Below are 20,494 nucleotides of genomic sequence, written 5' to 3'. Positions count from 1 at the left end.
AGAACTGGATGGCACCGTCGATGGGTTGAGGTGATGTTGTTGTTGTGGTGAAGAAGTTGTGTGGAAACTGAAAATTGAGGGAAAGAAAGGTTGATCAATTGGGGAATTTGCCGCCCGTCACCACCTTCCTGCCCGCCTTTGTCATCAACGAAAATTTTCTGCGTCACAATTTGCCCATCCGGCGGCTAAAAGCGACAAGGGACGCTTGCAAGGCGGATTGTAGCCAGTATTTTCTCTTTTAGAATTTTCAAGCATGGTCGTACGTTTCACCTGGGCCTCGTTTCGAAGAGCTGTTTAGCCATCTGTAGTTCTGCCCCGGTTTCCACGTCCAGGGTCAGAGACACGGACGGTTTGCGCAACACCTATTCCGTACGGAGGGTTATAGCCTTAGTGCGAGAAGCTCCTTTGACGCCCGTTGGCATCAATGACTTGGGCGCGTATAGACGTTTTTAGTACATCGAAATTACGCAAAGCTATATTTATTCAAGGTATTAATTCGGTAAATTGATGGTATCGGAGGGTGCACATCACAAACATCACAAATGGGCATCGCAGCTGGTATCGAGAATCGCAACAACATAAGTAGATCAAAGGACATATTATCAACTCCCTCCGAAAACATCGACTTGACAAACAAGATTTGAGTGGTAGATAGCCTGAACAAAAACAAAAATTCACTGTCACAATCCAGATCAAGGGATAACCAAAATAGATTAAACAATCAAATGCAAGAGGCACATCAGGGGGTATAAAATAACAAATTATTTAGTTTGGTGCTCCGGCAATTTTCAATGCTTCCTTCTCGTCTATCGCGATTGGCTTGCGCATCACGGCATCCTGACCGGTCATTCTTCGCCTCAAGGCACGCTCAAGCTTGGCTCCAAGGGCCAGTTTGCTGAGATTGTCCGTCTTCTCCGGGGAGGGTACGAACCGCTGCTGGTTTAGGCGCTTATTTTCAAGGCGCTCGAGGCCTTCGCCTAGCTCCCTGATTTCGTTCAATCGGCTATCGCTAGTCCCAACGCTGGCCACCGTCCGGTCGCTAATTGTGGAACAACGCAAAGAGTTTCGCTGAGAAGTGAGCTGTTATCGTATAAGATGCCGGACGAATCAGCATAGGCGCTTCATTGAGATGGCCCCTTTCCACCCAAATAATGTCAAAGGCAACATGTGTCAAGGGCATACCGATGGTGCCATTATAGGCCGCTGAGACTCAAAAGATTGCCGCCTTGTCATTCTTAACTGCATCGCGCACCGTTCGATACCGAGCGCTTGTCGAGTTGTCGCCTGTTTGTGCGAGTACAGTCTGGCTTGGGAATATAAGTCCCTTTGAACAAGTTAGTCAACTAATCAAAGGAACACTGCCGACGAGAGCATCGCCACGGAATAAAGATGGCAATGGCAGGGAAGGGCGGGTTGCAAAACTGTAGCCGCTGAGCCATCACGCCGGTCTCGACTTACAGGAGAACCAGTTCAGATCAGTCCAAACGACGAAATTTGCGGTTTTGCGTGGGAAACGGCGATATTCCACGTCTGAGAACAAGAGAGAAAGTCGAAGGGACAAGCAGGAATCAAGGGCAGCCTTGTTCAGAATCTGTGAAGACGTCGACCATGACCGAGTCGAACAAGACGGCGTTTCAAGCCTGGTATGATTTAATAATACGGGTAATCTGGCAGTCACTCGTGAATGACAAGAAACGGGATGAGCGATCTTATTGGATAATCGGCCCCGTTTCCCCAGAGAGTGCTCACGTGCCGATCCCGTCATGATGAGCCGTTACCATACCGTATGTATGCATGCTGGTATACATCTGCCCCTCTGTAACGGGTTACACCAGGACATGGATTCTGATCTTCATCACGTACTCTCTCGGGCGATTCGAAGATGCAGTGATTTGAGACACCGCAAACTCAGATATTCGACATGAATGACATGCCCTTGAGCGAAGTAGCAGGCAAAGCGTGCAGGCACACCTGGAATGCAGGCCACGGAATTGCGCCTGCAGACTTCCAGTCGAATACGAGCAGACAGCCTTCAACCCACGTGTGATTGTGATGGCTCAGATCCCTGCGCCCCATGTTTTCCAAGTCCAGTCCAAATGGTTGGTGAATTGCGTTGATTAATTTTTCTGCGGAGATGACAGAAGCGCTTCTGGCCACCAATGCAATTGGGACTAGATCCCTTTAATCCCCATCTGGCAGTTGGGCATCTTTCGCATCCGTCCTAGCTCTACGTCAGGTTTATCTTGCACTCATAGCATCTATTAAGCACTGATAAACTCGCCGGCAGATCAAGGATTCAGCCTGTTGAAGTCGGCCTGGCACAAACGTTGTGGTGTGCATTGCTGGCATGGCTCCCAGGAGCTTGTCCTTGAGCCCAACCAAAGTCACGCGAAGTTCCTCCACGACGTTGTTTGGGTCCCAGAAAGTCGGTGCTAGAACTAACTTGAACATCTCGCATAGCTTATCTCCCCGTTAAACCGATTGCAATATTAAGCTGAGTTCCCGACACAAGCGTCTAAGCAATTTTCGGACTACTAAATCACTATTTTTGAGCTCAGTTTATACTTATAATATCGAATTGTCGTATTATTTAAAGAGCTGAAGGCAGCATGTGAAGTTTCTACCTCATCCCAGCGGCCATGAGGAACCAGCGCAAACTGATCTAAGCTTCTATGCAAAGGTCTCGGCCTCATGTTAGTCACGTACGGTATCTCCAAAACTCTAGGCCTTGTTTTCCAACGTGGCGTTCACCTGAGAAAATGGAGCTTCGATTCATAGATAAAAGCACTAAACGAAACCACAGTATATAGTCAAGTTCCAAACTTACTACCCCCTTCAGACTCGGGAAGCAGTTCTGGGTGAAGCGAAACCATCTCCTTCTGAGCTTTGATAACCGTCGCAGCCCTTACGACTGGACCCAGCTCCATTCCAGCAAGTCCCCTAAATTTTCTAGTGATTTTCATCAATGTGGGCTGCAGCACCCTCTGCAAGGAAGAATAGTTCACCCATTCATGACAGACCTTTTCTCCATTTTGATATGGATAGGTTGGCTTCCTCCGTGTCAGTGACTGTACAGCTGTTAGCCTAAGGCTTGGACAGGACTGAGAACGGGGGCCTTACTGAAGCCTCTACCCTAATAATTATCCATTAGCTTAACAAATATGATATCGTCGGAAACCAAACGACGGTCTCCCCACATGAAATTAGGGGCTGTCTGTAGTAAAGGAGAGGGGCCGTTTAAACACACATTCCAAGCCTTAACCGACCTTGGTGGAATCTTGTGAAGTTCAAGAATTCGCTGAACAAAAGTATTCTGCTTTGTATCGTTGTAGCAGAGTAGCTTCGACAGGTCAAAAATGACATAGACCACGAAGTGAAGAACATCATGGATGCCATCCCCCCTTTTTTATAGAAAGTAAAAGGTAGGATCAGAGTCCAAAATCCAAATTACGCTCCCGGTAATAAGCAAGTTGACATGCAGCTTTGCGGGCTACATCATGACCCCCTCAAAGGAGCATATTTTAGATGATCAGGCTGATATCATGCTCAACTGAACCTTTGTCGCAGGAATGAATCCTCGGTAAGGGAAAGTCAGGCTCACTGCTATCAGCAGACATATCGTTCATATTGCAGGGATGTTTTACAACGATGGATTGGAAGAGATGAGAGCTTAGAGAGAGTGTAAAAATTCCAATATCAGGGCTGTCAGGGCTGTCAGGGCTGTCAGGGCGCGCTTTATATATGGAGTAGCCCATGGGAGGAGGTAGTTATTATGTATGTTATTATGTCTGTACGTCCAAAAACCTAAAGTTGCGTCCTTTTAGACGCCAAGGCACTAGTTTCATTAGAGTTAGTTAGTTTCCAAAACACTTTTCTTATCAAGGCTGATCTTATCTTATCAATCTTATCGGATGTTCCAAGCATCCCACCTTTTCGACTTCAGACCAAATTCAGCGCCAACCTTCGCTTCATGGCTGTGGTGGAAGCCGATGTCAAATACCCGAAATAATAATCCAGACATCTTATCATTTACTCACTTGGCCTTTTCTTTTTTCTGAGAAAACAGTACCATATGCTACTTCACAATGCCAAAGCCCAAAACATTACTGAAAGCCACCAAATCCAAAAAGAACACAAAACAAGCAGTAAGAATTACCTCCAAGGTCGAAAAAGAATGCTCTTACGTGACAAACGTTTTCCCTCTTTTTCTCTCATGCGTATTCTACTTCTCCTATTCTAATTTATTCAACCCAGGAGCCCGAAACAGCGGATGGATATCTTGCTGGTATGTTGTCGCCACAGTTCCAATGACGAATATTTGTTATAAAGTTGTTTAACAGTGGTGGTCTTGATTAGCGGGTGTCGAGTTTGAGGAAGCCGGTGAAAAATGGCGTGGCGGGGATGCAGTGAAGTCCATGCGTTTTTTCATGCGAGCGATAGATGCGTATGACACAGGGTTGCGAAAACACCCAGATTCTTTTGACTTGGCGTATAATAAGTAAGTTTTCACTCTCATTTGAAACCCTGCGAGAGGGAGCTATCAACTACTTGCGACCTTTTGTAAATGATAACATATCGACAGGGCGCGGGTACAATATGAGATCACTCAACACGCCAAACTCGCTACTCAGCTACCAGCCCCTATGGTCGAAATTTTGCAGATTGCGCTAAAATCCCATAGAGACGCGTTGAGCAAAGACCAAGACAATGCAGATGTCTTATTTAACACAGCTCAGGTATTAACGAGTCTAGCAGAAGCTATCGCTGAGGGGAAACGCCTTTCAAGCCATGGAGCCCAGCAGGCCGTAAAATACCTACAAGAAGCTCTCGAGCTATTTCAAAGGTGTCTCGCCATACAAGAGCTTCAGTTCACAGAACATCAAGAGCAATCAAACGCAATGGAAGTTGCTATGTCTGATCAACCGAAAAGCGAGCAGTCATCTGATCCAGAGTCGAGTCTGCAATCGATGCCGGAGGAACAATGGGCTGTTGTAGTAGAGCCCGTCACCAAGAACACCCTAGTCGACACCGCGATAGCCCAGCTCGAAGCATTGGCAACTCTCTGTGGTTTGCTGATATACGATTCCGGCTGTAGCCTAGCTTGGCTGGAGGAGTACTCATCCGACCTGCTGAGGGAAAAAATCAACGCTTATGCTGAGGGAACCGATCGGCAACATGATGTTGCACTGGCACGCGCCAAATTTATCTCGATGTTCACGGAAGTAGTATATCGAAACGGGCAGATTAATTTGGAGACGTATAAAAACGAGCTCAATAGCGCTTTTACGGTTGGGCTTGACGTTTCAAATGACCCGGCCGGCTTGTGCAGTCAAGCGGAGGCCTTGGTAGGTTTTAACTCTGCCATTGCGGATACTTTCAGCCCGGGAGGTCCAGAAGACTTGAAAAATTCGTTGGACCTGCGGTGGAAGTCCCTTTCCTCGGCACTGGACTCCCTAACTTCAGCGTCGAAGCTATCTGACGCTGGTGAAAATCTTCCAAGGATACATATCGCGAGAGGAGACGTGGAAATGTACCGCTGGCGCCTGGGTATGAATCCGTGGAAGTATGGACCTGCAGCTGATAACTCCATGACCTTGCTTAAAAATGCGGAGACGTATTATCGTGGAGGAGCGGCAATAGCAAAGCGGGATGGATTGACAGGAGAGCAAAAGGAGGGCACCTTTAAAGAGGCGTTGGTCAAGACGCTTTGCGGGGATTCTAGTCAGATGGAAACATTGCTGGTAAACTCGAAAGAGGAGTTAGTACAGGTCGCGCAAGACATGGTCGAGGATAACATGGTTGCCAGCGAGGACTTGGAGAAGATACTATATAGTATGGCGCCCGATGAGATTGTTTTCTAGCAATGGTCAGACTGTCTTCTTGACGTCGAATGACTCCGAACTCACTAAGTTCAAAGGTTGGACAGCTGTAAATTTTGAAAATTCCGGTGGCGACGTTCCGATTAGGATTGATACCATATTTTGAAGCACAACCTGCGTCGAATGATGGTCGCTGGTATAGGCGGCAGGCCAGTCATCGGTGTTCCAAACTTGCCCTTAGTAGTTCAAAAGCCTCCCTCGAGTCGTATTGGGGCTGATATTTCTTCTTCGAATGCGCATCACCGCTGCTGGACAGCTCTAACCTCTGCATCCATGCGCTCAGCCTCTTCGCGTAGATTACCATCGGGATCAAACTCCTGCATCGCTTTCACGGCCCCTTCAACGTCTCCAACGACAGCTTCCAAGCTCTCAAGCAGCTGTCGAAGCTCCTGCCGCTGGCTCTGTATTCGCTCTGCCAACTTCGCATTTTGCTCTTGTGTCTCTTCTAACTTTGAATGTAACGATGCCTCCGCTTTGATAAGGTAAGAGGCGAGATGTGCCTGGTATAATTCACTCGCTCCAAGTGTGTGTGGCCTGCGATTTTTCGCTGTCAATCAGCCCTTCCATCCATAGTCTCATCGGGTCAGGCAAAGAACAAGTGAAAAGGAATCCGATGCTTCAAAAACATACGCGACACTACCCACTCCCTCTCCTCTATCCCTCCTCCGTCTTGCCTCCCCAACCAACCGATCCAGCTCATTCAGTCCTCGAACCACGTCTCTCTCCTTTATCACATCGTCAAATTCGGCCCTCGCGCTCTCCTCCAATTTTGCGTTCAGCTGCCTCCACACCGACTCGAGGCTATGAGGAACGTGTGTCGCCGGAGTTGGAAAGCAGGACGAGAAGTTGGAATAGGAATTGGCTCGGAGTGTGTGAAGTAATGCCTGGTTGAAGATTTGCTGGAGTCGCGCAGCACGAGGGCCTGGAGTGAGAGGTACCGGCGCGGGAGGGGGCGGCGACGGCGAATGATCCTGTGCACGAGCTTGGAGGTTGTTGACTGGAGGAGCCCCTGATGACATTGTGATGGAGAGTGGTTAGATTGTTCAGAAATGGATTTGGTTGTCGAGTTGTCACCAGCTCCTGTCAATAACTAGCTAGTTAGTGTTTGAGGATGGATTAAGTTCCAAGTGCGGTTAACGAATTAGCTTCTGGGAGTCTCCTTTATCAGAGGAATGGAATATTGATGATGGAGATGAAAAACAGAAGAATAACCATATGCTTCTTGCTATCAACCAGCCAGCTGCTCCATACAGGCCACCCAGAGGACCCTTTGCCAAAGAAGAGGGATCTTAAATCGTCCCAGAACCCCAATCAATTCATGGCTCTACTTGAGTCTCGGAACCATCAGGATCTAAACCATAACGCAAGGCCTTCTGAACATCAAAGACTCCGTGCTCATCCGTAAATTTCTCCTTGCATCCAAAATACGCTGGATAGCTGAGGTCGGGCGGAACATAATGTAGGGCAACGCAAACCATATGAGCTCCGCGGTAATCTATGCGAAAGTCGTACCAGACATTGGGCTCCCGCGGGAGCACGCCGAAGTCTCCAAACTCCAGACCGTCGCCCGGGTCTCGCAGATAATTATAGTGACACATCAATATAGTCTCATCTCGAGCGCTCCGCGCGTCAACAATCGCAATGAGATCCTGCTCAATGAAATTGACCTGAAATTCCTTCTCCAGTGCCCAGCTCTTGCACTGTTCTTCGGAGGCGTTGATGAAATCGGACTCGAAGTACTCGTCCTCCTGCAGTTTTGTTTTGAACCCTTCACGGCTGGCCGGGCAGACGTTCGATTCTACCAGATAGAAGCATCTAACATCATCGTGGAACACATGGTTCAAGACCTTACGAGCGAACTGCATGTTTCGATTAGCATGGCAACCGAGTTGCAATGGAGGTTTGGCTTACAGGCTTCGCCTCCTCCGCAAGGCAAAATAGCAATATTCGTGTCATGGAAAGAAAGCAGTATGATATGATGGCTTCCCGATCTCTTAAAATGCCTGAGGTCACTTGGCTATTGAAATAGTTTTATTCTGTGAGACTATGGACCAACAGACTGCTAACTTTTTGACGCCTGCCAGCTAGGCAACACTGGCCTCATCCATCCAGAGAAATGCATCAAAAGGGTGTTTTAGACCTCGAACATCTTTCCACTTGGCGGATCCGTTTCCTGTTGGTCCCGTTTCTTTGGCTCATCTTGACACTGCTTGAAGTTAGGTAATTTCAAGGCAACAGCATTAACGACCTGATTAGTTAACTGAATAACTATTAATAACCAATGCCGGCTTGGGCTCTGGAAGGTTGGAATATCCTCCCGTCAATTTTAAAGAAAGAGCTCACTTTGCATCGTAGGGAAGTTAGACGAAGAATATATTAGATGAGCGATGGGTATTTCTTAATATCAACAGAGACCGGCCGAAAACGCTGAGATTAAATCAAAATACCAAAAGCTGTTACACGCCAATAATTGTCATTATCATTAATTTATCCAGAATTTCATACATAGTTTCAGTAGATAAAAGGACTATTGGATAAAATGTATGCCTCCGCTTCGAGTTCTTCCTTGTACTTGTCCCCAAATGCACTGTAATATACCTCCCCTTTCTCATTAATACACAACATTCGCCATAAAGCCTAAGTTAGCTCCCAATACTCAGGCTTGTATCCGGAATTTTCAAAATCAATAAGCCCATACAGCCGCCCTGATCGAACGACCATGTTTGACATGTCTAGGTCGGAATGAGTGAAAACAACTTTATGTTTCTTCTCATAGAGAACAGATAAAGGATACTCGTGTTTGCATTTCTTAGCTTCATTGACATCTCGAACAAGACGATCGTTGAAATCCGCAATCGAGTTAAATGGGCCCCAAAGGTCACACACGTCCAGTCGATGATCACTGATTGGGCCGCCTAAGGTGTCAGCAATAAGGTATTTCGTTTGGTTGGGGATGAGTCGCAGCTGTTCAATGCATTCAGCCAAGTCCTTTCCCATCTGTTCTCGCTCCTCATATGTTGTTCGATAGTGGACTTGATCCAATCGGTAGCCGAAAAGGATTGTCATCAAATTGAAGCCTGGCTTGTCATCGATTTCCACGGAGTCAATCAATCTTGGTGCATTGATGGAGGTATGCTTTTCCACCAGGAGCAAAGCATTTGCTTCATTTGCGGTATGTCGTCATTTCTTGAGACATAGTCCAAGTGGGAGGAATTTGACGTCACTGCCCTTTTGTTGGGGATCAAAGCGTTCCGTCAATTTATAAATGAAATTATAGAGAGCCAACCGAATAAAGATCGGTAGAAGTAGCAAAAAGCCCCGAAGTAAGAATCTTGTGCTCTTCCCAAGAGTTCGAGGTTCTACGGTTCAGTGGGCTTTCGTTTGAGAAGCATGACAATTGGTCCATACCTTCAGTGATTGGCCAGCCTTTTTGCATTTCCCGCTCGACGTTAGCAAAATTCAAGGATACCGAGATCGCGTTATGGATTAGCAACGGGAGCCTCACGGGCAATGGGTGCGTATCGGGATTTGGCGTCGTTGGAAACTCATAAGACGATTCTCGACCTCCTAGCACGGCAGGTAAGGATCGTGTTGGTGGAAATCCTGTCATGTCCCACTATCCTAGGCAAGTCAGCCTATATGCCGATAGCACTGTTGATATAAGTTTAGGAAGAGCTTACGCTATGTTTATTCAGTTTGTAATCTATGCCTTCCATTTCCAAATAGGGGGATTTGCGTATGGAAAATTGGCCATGGGTGTAGGAAGATCGAATCGGTTGAGACAACAGCAAGAGATTTTTGAGTTCATGTTCCTTGCCTGATGATCGAAGCAACGCAAACATCTGCTCAACCTCTTCACAAGATATAATAGCATCCATAAGAGGGCGGAGACGTCCCTGGTGCACGAGGCGTTAAAAACCCCGCTAGGTAAAGATCGTAGGTACGCTTACTCCTTTTTGCAAATCGCTATCGCTCGCGATTGACGGAGGAATGATGTATGTATATTTCAGGTTGGTATCCAGTCCCGTAATGCAGCATCGGCGATTATCACGCTCAAGAAGCGCAGCCTCGACCTCTGGCGAGATTGGGTTCTCCCGAGTTACTATTACAATCAGTAGTTGATAAATAACAAGCTAGATTGCCAGGAGTGACGATTTCCCTTACACTTTCGGCCCAAAGCAAACCAGTCATTCTTGATTGAGTGAAGCGTTTCCTCCACGGTACATTGAGGGTGTTGGGATAATTGATCAAGAATGTATCGGCTGGTATCATTCGGTACCATTGCGCAACATACCATGGAAACCAATGCTTGAATCTCAATAGGAGACAATTTCGAAGATTTTATCGTCTCCAGAGTTTTATAGAAGTCATCATTAGGGCGGGCGAGGCGAGGAATTGTTAGCGAACATGGAGATGGAGCTCCAAAGAAGAATTTGAGGAGACAAGACCATTTTGTTCCAAAAAGAAGCAATTCATCCCCTAACTAATTAACTAGTTTGGATGCCAGGATAGTAGCATTCCGGGCTCAACCAGATATCTCTGACCTGCTATTCTTTAAACATGAGAAGACAGCAATTTCTCGCTATCTCTAGATGAATTTATAGTTATGCGAACATATGGTCAACTATCTAACTTTCTATCCAGAAATCGGGATCACCGAGCCTTTATTCCGTACCTTTTTCGACTTTGACACAGCCCAAGGTATGGCATGTGCATCAAGCTGCCTCCTCCGCCATGACGAAGTCGAAATATACAGCGGCAACTCCGTACATACTACATCTGCTACCGAGAAATATTTCAAAGCATCTTTACCAGGCCACTGTGCATACAAGCAGTACTTTTGACACGCCTATTCTGGTAAGCCCTCCATGAGCCAGGGGTCAAATACTAGCTCCTCTGTATCAGGCCTCTCTTCCGGTAGCCACTTGAGAATCCGACGAAGGAATGCGAGAAAGCCTGCTATATCTTCACCCTCAAATTTATCGGCCAAGTCTTCAAGTGAATAGCTTGGTATGGGAGCAGCATTTCTCCATTCTCCTTTCGGCGTATTTCATTTAGCACTGGCCGTTTTTTCAAATCTGACTGAGGAACACATACCATTTTCATCCCACCAGATTTTACACACTTCACTCCGTTTCAGGAATTTTTTGGAGGAGGGCCCATAATAGCAATCATTTCTGCAAGGTGGAGAGCATCATCAAGAAGCAGTTCTTCATTCCTTGCGCGAAAAAGAGTTTTGCGCGCAACAAGATCCCAACACTAAAGTTACGGATCTAGATGAGTATCCATTAAAATTCTCAATGAAATTGAGAAGAGGGAGTATTGCTAGTTACCACCATGCCTATGCTCCATATATCAATATTCTGGTCCCATGGCATCCGGAGAATGATTTCCGGCGCTCTGTAGACGTCTGGCATAACATCTTCCCATGGGAGCTTTGTACCATCGACCATGATTCGCGCGTCACCAAAGTCTGTTATCAATGGGAATTCCTGCGTAAACGAAATCCGCCGGCTCATATATATAGTGCGATCTTTCAGGACCTTCCTGGGTGTAGGCTGTTGCAATTCTAAATTTTCATATGATAAAAGTACAGTAGGGTCATTAATATCAAGAAGCATATTCCGTGGTTGCAAGTCTAATATGTATGAGCTATAGAGTCCCGGCTGCATATTTGACAGATTAACTCACCTGTATGCACAAGATTCGCACAGTGCAAGAAATTTATTGCAGCCAATATTTGCCGTAAAGGGGATTTCAAGAGATCTATGCTCAAGCGTTTTGTGGGCCGAAGATCAAGGACCTGCAGTAGGCTTAACCCAAGGGGTTGATGAACGAGACAAACATGAGTGCCATGTGGACCTGGAAGCGCAAATGAATCATAGAGCTTCCGATAAAAGTCCATTCCTACATGCTTGACTTGACGGTAAATGGAGTCTAGATGCTTATAGATCTCAAGCTCATGATTGGCTTTGTTCGAATTGTTGACACCAAGCTTCAAAACAACATGCTGCTATTTCCTTGGTTGATTAACTAGGTTAGCCGGGTGCTGTTTGACAAACGGGACTGCATTATTACACTGACTGTAGGTCGCGAGACAGCCAGACTGTGGATGATCCCCCATAGCCTAATTTGCCAACGATCTGATATCTGTCCTTCAGAATCTGACCTATCTGTACTGGATAGTATATCTCTGGTTTGTATGTGGGCAGCCTCTCTTCCTCAATTTTCTTGGAGACATTGATCTGTTCATATTTGGTGGATGGAAAAGTCAAAGGTGATGTGAAGGTGGAGGTTATTATTGACCGACTATGTATGGGTACTCGCTGGAGGAGGTGGTGCGAAGAAAATGGCCACAACCGTATTCGAGAGAGGAGTGAAATCGGTAATCCCATTGTAAATAAAAAAGCTTTTACAAATCATCAGGCAGTTAGCATAATTCTGAGCAAGATCGAAATCTGTTTATTATAAGGCAGCTTGATGAGTTTTGAGAAGCTTGCCAAAGGAGTCCAAACTGGCCTAGTTATTGGTGGTAGTCGCCAAATCACTGGTTAGTTGCAGTAACTAACTAGTGAACAACCTCAACATACCTATAGTTGCTATGTTTATATTGTCAACTTGTTCTCAGAATGACTATATTTCCATAATGGGTCTGAGGGTCAAAATGCCCATTCAAACTGTTTGATAGTCGCCTTAGCGTTGGCTTATTTTGGGAAAGAAGATTTTCGAGTGGTGATAAAAGGCTGCAGTAGCACAGTCATAGGAAAGCCGATCCGCCATAGTTATCAAGTAATTACATGGAAATTAATTTTGAGAACCCACGGATAGGTGAAACAAGGCTTACATGGAATCTAAGAATTGGAGAAAAACAGGGCATCACACAACCGGTTCAAACGCCTCGCTGTAAATCATCAAAGTTGAGAATGCGCCTAGACTGAATGGCTAGTAACCCTGCGAAACGAGTCCCGGGGCACCATACCCTGCGGCCAAATGTTGCTGCTGTTGCTGATGAATGGCAGCCTGGTGGTGGGCCTCCTGCGCCTGCATCTGATTCAACTCGTGAAACCATGGGTGTCGTAATGCCTCAGTTGCACTGATTCGCATCTCTGGTCTGAGCTGTAGCATCCGGCTAAGAAGATCCAGGCCGAGTTGATCGATTTGCTGAAGGATCAATCGCAAATCCTGAGTGGCATAGACATGGAAGTTGGGTTTATACTCTGGAAACTGAGAGATACCAGGCCACGAGCGTTCAGAGGGCGTGCCCATTAGACGGAAGATCTTCTGGAGCTGATCTTCATTCGTAGTGCCGGGGAAAAGAGGGCGACCAGTATACATTTCCGCCATAATACACCCAGCAGACCAGATATCGATGCTGGTGTTGTATGTCCGACTTCCAAGCAAAACATCCGGTGCACGATACCAAAGAGTAACAACCTCGTTCGAGAAAGTATTTACCGGGATGCCAAACGCTCTCGCCAAACCAAAATCAGCGAGTTTAAGCTGCCCTTTGTTGTTGATGAGGAGGTTCTGAGGTTTCAGATCGCGATGTAGAACCCGGTTGTCGTGGCAAAATGCTATACCACGCAGAAGTTGTTGCATGAAGGACACGATCGTGGGATAATCTAGCTGCCCACGGTCGCCCCGTAAGTCCATATACTTTTTCAAATCTCTATCCATGTATTCAAAAACGAGCATGAGTTTGTTCTCTGTGTGGATGACATCGTATAAGGAGACGATGTTTTCATGCTTTAGCTCCTTCATGAGCGAGATCTCTCTTATCGCAGTTGATGGCGTGCCCTCTTCTGAATCAAGGTGTATCTCCTTCAACGCGACCATTTCGCCAGTTTGGCGGTTACGTCCTTTGAATACCTAATCGACCCGGTTTAGCCTCACTACGCCTTTTTTTCCTTTGGAGGAGGGGTTTAGCTTGGGACGTACAGTGGCATATGTGCCTTCACCTAGCTGAAGCGGTAGTCAGCACAAGTTCAGCGGGAGAATCGGAACAGAATCTGCCCATCAGGAGAATCGTGGAATAAATACCTTCTCCAACTGTTGAAACGAACTGGGTTGTTGTCGTTTGTCCATGATGCTCGAAGGGAATCTCTGCCTTGATCGCGCAGGCGCCGGAGGTGGGTTGCGAGTGAAAAGGAAAGTCGAGGGAGAAACAAGTGAGGATGCAATATCCAAGTAGGGGACTGGGTTACGAACACACGAATCTGAATTTGCGGCAGCAGGGTTTGTGAAATGAAGATTGTCCATGTCAGCCTTTATACCGGCTGGTTGATGTTGCTCTGACGCCCCCCGCCAACCGAACGGCCCTTGCCTTCATATCTAAATGTGGAACAGCCCACTGTTAGCGCCTGTGCCTATTTTAGTTCCAGCGCCTCAGCCAATCCATTGCTCATGCACTGCTTTCATTTTCATAGAGTCAAACTGCTACATCTGTGTGCTATTCTGGTCTATCCCTGGTAATACAAATCACTGGGAGCCGTTTGAACTCCCCAGTTTAATGCAGTCCAAGCTGCTCAAGCCTTGAGACCACTTCAGGCAGGACTAGTTCGGTCTTCTCACTGCATCGCACTCGTGTTACCGGCGAGCTATGCTCATTCGCTCCCTCAAACAAGGCGGCTTCGTTGCGGACACCTCCCATGTTCAGAATGCCAATCGCCATTCCTCGACGTTGCGCCCTTTCGACCAGGCGCCATGCAGAAAACGTTGCCAAACTGGTTCCCATAACAAGGAGTTTGCCTGCCTCATCGATCGCCTCTTCAGCGGCTAGCTTAGTTGTCTCATCCACTGATTCCCCAAACATGACAACAGCAGGCTTCAGGATCCCTGCGTTTGACCTTGGTGACCACGCTCCATCGGGTTCGGCTTCAACGATCAATTTGGTACCGTCTGGCCGAATGGGGGGCGTTATCAAACATCGAGGGCAAGGTGGGTAACGGAAATTCGAGTAATGAGCGTTGGGAATATCTACATCACCGTCTGGGTTCACCCGCAAGCCTTTTTCCCGTCGATCATCAGGGGCATCGGTCTTCAAAGCTCCGACTTCGATCATGCGCCATAGAAACTCGGCCCATGAAGGGTTAAGGGTAAGGAGTGATTGCTGGAACTCGTCCCTCGGCATCGTATGGCGACAGTTGACACAGATAACGGAGCGCAAATATCCATGCAATTCCACTACTGGGATATCTGGGTGGGCAATATTGTGGAAGGAATCCACATTTTGCGTAATAACGGAGCTAATGTATCCTTTTCTTCCGAGCGCGGCGATACAGGAATGGGTGGAATTCGGGCCGGCATCGCGCAACGTGGGATAGCCAACAAAGCTGCGAGCCCAGTACCGTTTTCTCGCTTCATGTATGGCCACGAATTCATGGAAGTAGATCGGACGGTAGGATGCGTTTCGCCTGTAGGTTCCTCTTTCACCACGGTAATCGGATAATCCAGACGCGACCGATATGCCCGCGCCAGTGAGCAGCACCGTCTGCGCGTTCGAGCCGACGTCGATGCCTCTGAGGAAAGGGGATGGAGGGGCGGAGAGAAAAGTCGTTATGGCCTCAATCGCACCTGTTAGTGTATTTGCGGATGAAGGGAATATAATTGGCGGTGAGAACGGTGCCGTGAATGGGATCCTCAGCCGCTTCGTCATGAGTAAGGCATGATCGAACTTGCTAGAGATTCCGCAAAACGAATTGACGAGATCCTGTGTCTTCTCAATGTCTGTGTATCAACAGTCTAATTATAGGGCTTGAAGGAGACAAAAATAAAAAAACGGCTTGAAACACCAGTGACAGTTCGAAGATCGACGCTGAGGTTTCATTCGGAACAGTCGCTCAACGCTGCTCTCTCGACCAGGATGCAAGCTTGGTGGAGGCCACAAACCCTTGCACTTCCGTCAGTTAGTAATAAGGCGACTTCTGTGGTTCGACTCGGATGGATGGCACCGACCGAGATTTCCCCAGGGTTTGTTAGCCGTCACAGCGACGCGACTGTAGTCAGTAGTGAACAACAATGGGTTTGATTGATCTTTCAAGGGAAAACATCACCGGCTCCCTCCATGGAACTCGGCACGATCCGTCGATACTGAAACCAGGCCGTTTGCAGCTTGGCTTGCATCGAATCGTTCCCCGAGGCTATGGTACAAGGTAGTTGAAACTGCATGAAAAGAGCTTACTCAACAAGGACATATCATTCGGGCCTGAGATAGCAAAGAAACAGCAGACTCGAGGACCAAACACGAAATCGTCAACGGTCCAGCTTTACGCTGGGCCGTATCTTTCGCTTGGGGGCGATGCCGCTGACGCAACTGGGCTCTCGTGCCAGAAGCCGAATTGTGAAATTCAGAGCTTCGTTCAGCCTCCGTCCACACGAGCGAATAATCGTCCCGCGAGCCAACAACATCGCAGAACCATCCTGCAGCTCGATCCGGCAACGTGTCTTCCCGCCATCAGCCTTCGTTTCACGGTCGGTTCGCACGTATGCTCCTGGGCAAAAAGCAACGATTGCACAGCCTTGTCCCTTGACCTCTTCCACCCCCCAACCTCATCGATCCTCTCTCGTCGGGCCTCTAGTCGCCATGTCGTGCCAACATGTCCGAAATCATGGAAGTCATGGGCATCACCATCACCATCACCATGATACTGCATACTTAGTTTCCAAAAACAAGCGCGACCCCGGCGTCCGCATCACGCGAATCGGGCTGCTGGCGAACCTCTGCATGGCGGTTGGTAAAGGTGTAGGGGGATATGTGTTCCACTCTCAGGCCTTGGTAGCCGACGCGTACCATGCCCTTACAGATCTGGTGTCCGATTTCATGACACTGGCGACAGTAACATGGTCGCTTAAACCGCCATCGTCGAAGTTCCCTACCGGGTACGGCAAGGTAGAAACACTAGGCGCGTTGGGAGTCAGCAGCTTGCTTTTATGTGGAGGCTTCTTGATGGGCTTGAATGCTGCTGAAGTTTTGCTGGTGCAGTTTTTCCCAGATATTGCTGATATGGCTGCGCATTTGGGGCTTCTCGGACATGGTCACTCTCATGGGCATAGCCATTCTCATGATGTTGCTCACGGGCCTAACATCAACGCTGCTTGGTTGGCTGCAGGATCCATCGTGATCAAAGAATGGTTGTATCGTGCAAGTAAGTTGAAATCTAAAATTATTGCCGAGCAAACAAATGCACTAACATGATGTGTTTTCTGCTAGCTATGAAAATTGCCATTGAACGCAAATCATCTGTGCTTGCGTCCAACGCTGTTCACCACCGTGTTGATTCGCTTACAAGCATTGTTGCCCTCCTGACAATTGGCGGAGCCCACGTATTTACAGATGCGTCCTGGTTGGATCCTGTTGGAGGGCTTCTGATCTCGTTGATGGTTATCAGGGCAGGATGGGGAAATACAAAGACGTCTCTGTTGGAGCTGGCGGATGTGGGCGTGGAACAAGAGATGATTGACTCGGTCAGAAAATCAGCCATGAAAGCCTTGGCTACTACTCCCAATGGAAGCGAAGTCGAGATTCGGGATATCCAAGGTGTCAAATCAGGGCCAAACTACCTCATGGATATAGAGATGGCAGTTCCGGAAACTTGGTCCGTTGGCCACACGCGCCACATCGAGGAGTTGGTGCGAGGGCGAGTAGGCTCGCGCGTCCGAGGCATTAAACGGTTGAAGATGCGCTTTACACCAAACACTGAGCGAGAGATCACATTCGCAGAAGAATTCATTGCAGCGGATATCAGTCCTCGAAGCAGTCCCGAGCCAGAGATGGAGGATAACGTTGCCGAAGCAGCTACCGGCACGAAACTAGAAGTGGATGGGGTACGTAAACGGGGATGAGTCCGCAAACTAGATTTTGAACGGCGCGTTTGCCTCTAATTGGGCAAGATACACATAATCCCTTGCTACTGGTTTTGATCCTTTTGGCCGTACTATTTGGCCTAAAGCCTTCAGACAGTTTGGATGCGATCTGGTGCATTTGAAGGGCGTTGACTCCAACATACCTCCAGTTACAAATCGCTTTTATGGGCAGACTCTTTGATAACATTTCTGATAGCTAAATTCTCTGAGGCCGCGTTTTCAAGTATGATCCCAGGTGGTGGTTTTAGAATGCTTTCGGATAGATTTTAAATATACCCACAAGCTGTAATATCCAGAGTGAATTCCGGATTTAATGTCAGGCCACAGTTTTCCTGTCTCGCTGCAAGAGTTCTAGAGACCGACACTAGTATCCCCATGTTTTCTTTGCACCCACACTAGCCACCAACAGTGAACATACGGAGTACATCAACTCACATTTTATGGCCAAAGAGTCTAAATATGTGCTTTGGTTTGTTAGGGTTGTCTCCGTCTCAGGAACAGGTCGTGATTGCGTCATCGCACGTGGGTGACCTCCTGCATCAGCAAGCAGTACGCTGGACAACGAACCTCAAAGCTATCAGTACAAAGGCCCTGCAGATATACTATTGATATATTTAATAAATGCACAGGTAGCTGTTTATCCTGGTTGCTTGTTTAAGGGACTATGCTTGGCTGCCGATCTACAGGAAGCCGGATGAAGGCCAAGTTCTTTTGACATCATTGTGGTGCTCCCACTACCCGGCGCAGAACCTGGTCTGCCGATCGCTTTGGTTGTGAACATTGCTTTCTTACTCTCAATGTTGAATGGTTGCATGGGAATTAATCTATAAATCCTGAGCTTCTGGTGATCAGATGAAAGGAAGTAACGTCAACTACATTCTCCATTCTTTGATAGAAATACCTAGGTGACGAAAATGGCTTCACAAGGGCCTCTATATATCGGCTTCGACCTCTCGACCCAGCAGCTCAAAGGTCTCGTCGTCGCATCGGACCTCAAGGTTGTCAACATAGCCAAATTCGATTTCGATGTCGACTCAAAAGGCTTCGATGTGAAGAAAGGGGTGCTCACAAACGAGGCAGAACATGAGGTTTTCGCCCCCGTTGCAATGTGGTTGCAGGCGCTGGATAATGTGTTGCAGCAATTGAAGGACCAAGGGCTCGACTTTAGCCTCGTACAGGGCGTCAGCGGAGCGGGACAGCAGCATGGAAGTGTGTATTGGAATGGGCAGGCGGAGGACTTACTGAAGGGGCTCGATAAGGGGAAGAGTTTAGAAGAGCAGCTTACGGCCGCCTTGTCATACCCGTATAGTCCGAATTGGCAAGATGCGAGTACACAAAAGGAGTGCGATGAGTTCGATGCGCTTCTGGGGGATGAGGAGAAACTAGCCCAGGTTACGGGAAGCAAAGCACACCATGTGAGTATTGAGAAGAGGTACCAAAAGCCGCCGCTAGATGATTTACTGATGTCTGAGTTCAGAGGTTTACTGGCCCTCAAATATTGAGATTTCAAAGAAAACATCCTGAAGAATACCAGAAAACGTCGAGAATATCACTTGTTTCATCGTTCCTAGCATCTGTACTGTTAGGCCAGGTTGCGCCCTTTGATATCTCCGACGTTTGCGGGATGAATCTGTGGGACATGCAAGAAAACTGCTGGAACGAAGATCTGGTCAAATTTTGTGCCGGCAAATATGGAGCAGACGAGCTGAAGAGAAAACTAGGCGATGTGCCACATGATGGCGGGTTACACCTAGGCAAAATTCACAACTACTTCGTTGAGCGATACGGATTTCATCCGAAGTGTACTATCCTGCCGTCGACGGGCGATAATCCCTCGACGATTCTCGCGCTTCCCTTGAGGCCATTAGACGCAATGGTATCATTAGGAACGTCGACCACATTCCTCATGTCAACACCAGAGTACAAGCCGGATCCTTCCACCCATTTCTTCAACCATCCGACCACCCCCGGTCTCTATATGTTCATGCTATGCTATAAAAACGGAGGACTTGCTCGCGAGCAGGTTAGAGATGCGATAAATGACAAAATAGGGTCCTTGAAAGGATCGAATTCATGGGATAATTTTGATCGTGTCATGTTGGAAACAGCCGTTGCGGGTCAGAAGACTGATACGGACCCAATGAAAATGGGGCTTTACTTTCCTAGACCCGAGATTGTGCCAAATCTCCGCAATGGCGAATGGCATTTCAACTACTGTCCCAAGAAGAAAGAGTTGCAGGAGACTGTTGATGGCTGGGATCGTCCTTTGGACGATGCTCGTGCCATTGTAGAAAGTCAAATGCTTTCACTCCGCCTCCGTTCAAAAGACCTTGTCCACAGCTCCAAAGACGGTGTTCCTGCGCAGCCTCGACGGGTATACTTGGTAGGTGGAGGCTCCCGTAATCGCGCTATTGCCAAAGTTGCGGGTGAGGTTCTCGGGGGCGTGGAAGGAGTCTATAGCTTAGATGTTGGCGAGAACGCTTGCGCACTCGGCGCAGCGTACAAAGCTGTTTGGGCCATTGAGAGATCGCCTGGTCAAACCTTCGAGGACCTGATCGGAAAGAGATGGAAAGAAGACGAGTTCATCGAGAAAATCGCTGATGGATACCAGCCGGCGGCGTTCGATAAGTATGGAGTGGCTGTTGAAGGGTTTGAAATGATGGAGAAGCAGGTGTTGCAGCAAGAGTCAGCACGTTAGCTAGTTAGCGATAAACTCCAAGACAGAAGAGCGACAGCGAGTCGTCGAGTAGAGA

At 47.7% G+C, this 20,494-nt stretch overlaps 10 protein-coding genes across 10 annotated transcripts; 3 read left to right on the top strand and 7 right to left on the bottom strand.

Annotated features, from left to right (window-relative positions):
- Positions 1–765: 765 nt before the first annotated feature.
- On the bottom strand, positions 766–3,031 carry UREG_01897 (uncharacterized protein; the record flags this gene model as incomplete). Its single annotated transcript, XM_002542335.1, has 7 exons — positions 766–1,080; positions 1,183–1,284; positions 1,972–2,179; positions 2,327–2,438; positions 2,707–2,787; positions 2,828–2,949; positions 3,021–3,031. The coding sequence occupies 7 exons, from the start codon at positions 3,029–3,031 to the stop codon at positions 766–768; spliced, it is 951 nt and encodes a 316-aa protein (XP_002542381.1).
- Positions 3,032–4,085: 1,054 nt separating this feature from the next.
- UREG_01896 (uncharacterized protein) lies at positions 4,086–6,097 on the top strand (the record flags this gene model as incomplete). Its single annotated transcript, XM_002542334.1, has 5 exons — positions 4,086–4,145; positions 4,255–4,285; positions 4,357–4,498; positions 4,583–5,832; positions 5,967–6,097. The coding sequence occupies 5 exons, from the start codon at positions 4,086–4,088 to the stop codon at positions 6,095–6,097; spliced, it is 1,614 nt and encodes a 537-aa protein (XP_002542380.1).
- Positions 6,098–6,454: 357 nt separating this feature from the next.
- On the bottom strand, positions 6,455–6,898 carry UREG_01895 (uncharacterized protein; the record flags this gene model as incomplete). Its single annotated transcript, XM_002542333.1, has 1 exon — positions 6,455–6,898. The coding sequence occupies one exon, from the start codon at positions 6,896–6,898 to the stop codon at positions 6,455–6,457; it is 444 nt and encodes a 147-aa protein (XP_002542379.1).
- Positions 6,899–7,195: 297 nt separating this feature from the next.
- On the bottom strand, positions 7,196–7,744 carry UREG_01894 (uncharacterized protein; the record flags this gene model as incomplete). Its single annotated transcript, XM_002542332.1, has 1 exon — positions 7,196–7,744. The coding sequence occupies one exon, from the start codon at positions 7,742–7,744 to the stop codon at positions 7,196–7,198; it is 549 nt and encodes a 182-aa protein (XP_002542378.1).
- A 2,058-nt stretch (positions 7,745–9,802) lies between these two features.
- UREG_01893 (uncharacterized protein) lies at positions 9,803–10,161 on the bottom strand (the record flags this gene model as incomplete). The annotated part of the gene is made up of 2 exons (XM_002542331.1): positions 9,803–9,981; positions 10,044–10,161. 2 exons carry the CDS (start codon positions 10,159–10,161, stop codon positions 9,803–9,805), a joined length of 297 nt encoding a protein of 98 aa, XP_002542377.1.
- Positions 10,162–11,015: 854 nt separating this feature from the next.
- UREG_01892 (uncharacterized protein) lies at positions 11,016–11,332 on the bottom strand (the record flags this gene model as incomplete). Its single annotated transcript, XM_002542330.1, has 2 exons — positions 11,016–11,138; positions 11,213–11,332. The coding sequence occupies 2 exons, from the start codon at positions 11,330–11,332 to the stop codon at positions 11,016–11,018; spliced, it is 243 nt and encodes an 80-aa protein (XP_002542376.1).
- A 1,489-nt stretch (positions 11,333–12,821) lies between these two features.
- UREG_01891 (negative regulator of the PHO system) lies at positions 12,822–13,964 on the bottom strand (the record flags this gene model as incomplete). Its single annotated transcript, XM_002542329.1, has 3 exons — positions 12,822–13,748; positions 13,818–13,841; positions 13,920–13,964. The coding sequence occupies 3 exons, from the start codon at positions 13,962–13,964 to the stop codon at positions 12,822–12,824; spliced, it is 996 nt and encodes a 331-aa protein (XP_002542375.1).
- Positions 13,965–14,385: 421 nt separating this feature from the next.
- Positions 14,386–15,534, bottom strand: UREG_01890 (uncharacterized protein; the record flags this gene model as incomplete). The annotated part of the gene is made up of 1 exon (XM_002542328.1): positions 14,386–15,534. The coding sequence occupies one exon, from the start codon at positions 15,532–15,534 to the stop codon at positions 14,386–14,388; it is 1,149 nt and encodes a 382-aa protein (XP_002542374.1).
- Positions 15,535–16,461: 927 nt separating this feature from the next.
- Positions 16,462–17,720, top strand: UREG_01889 (uncharacterized protein; the record flags this gene model as incomplete). The annotated part of the gene is made up of 2 exons (XM_002542327.1): positions 16,462–17,023; positions 17,089–17,720. The coding sequence occupies 2 exons, from the start codon at positions 16,462–16,464 to the stop codon at positions 17,718–17,720; spliced, it is 1,194 nt and encodes a 397-aa protein (XP_002542373.1).
- A 935-nt stretch (positions 17,721–18,655) lies between these two features.
- On the top strand, positions 18,656–20,439 carry UREG_01888 (uncharacterized protein; the record flags this gene model as incomplete). Its single annotated transcript, XM_002542326.1, has 2 exons — positions 18,656–19,156; positions 19,219–20,439. 2 exons carry the CDS (start codon positions 18,656–18,658, stop codon positions 20,437–20,439), a joined length of 1,722 nt encoding a protein of 573 aa, XP_002542372.1.
- Between the last annotated feature and the right edge of the window lie 55 nt (positions 20,440–20,494).

The sequence above is a fragment of the Uncinocarpus reesii genome, genomic scaffold, assembly GCF_000003515.1.
Source record: "Uncinocarpus reesii 1704 scaffold_1 genomic scaffold, whole genome shotgun sequence".
Taxonomy (NCBI): domain Eukaryota; kingdom Fungi; phylum Ascomycota; class Eurotiomycetes; order Onygenales; family Onygenaceae; genus Uncinocarpus; species Uncinocarpus reesii.
This window is presented reverse-complemented; position numbering and strand designations above follow the sequence as displayed.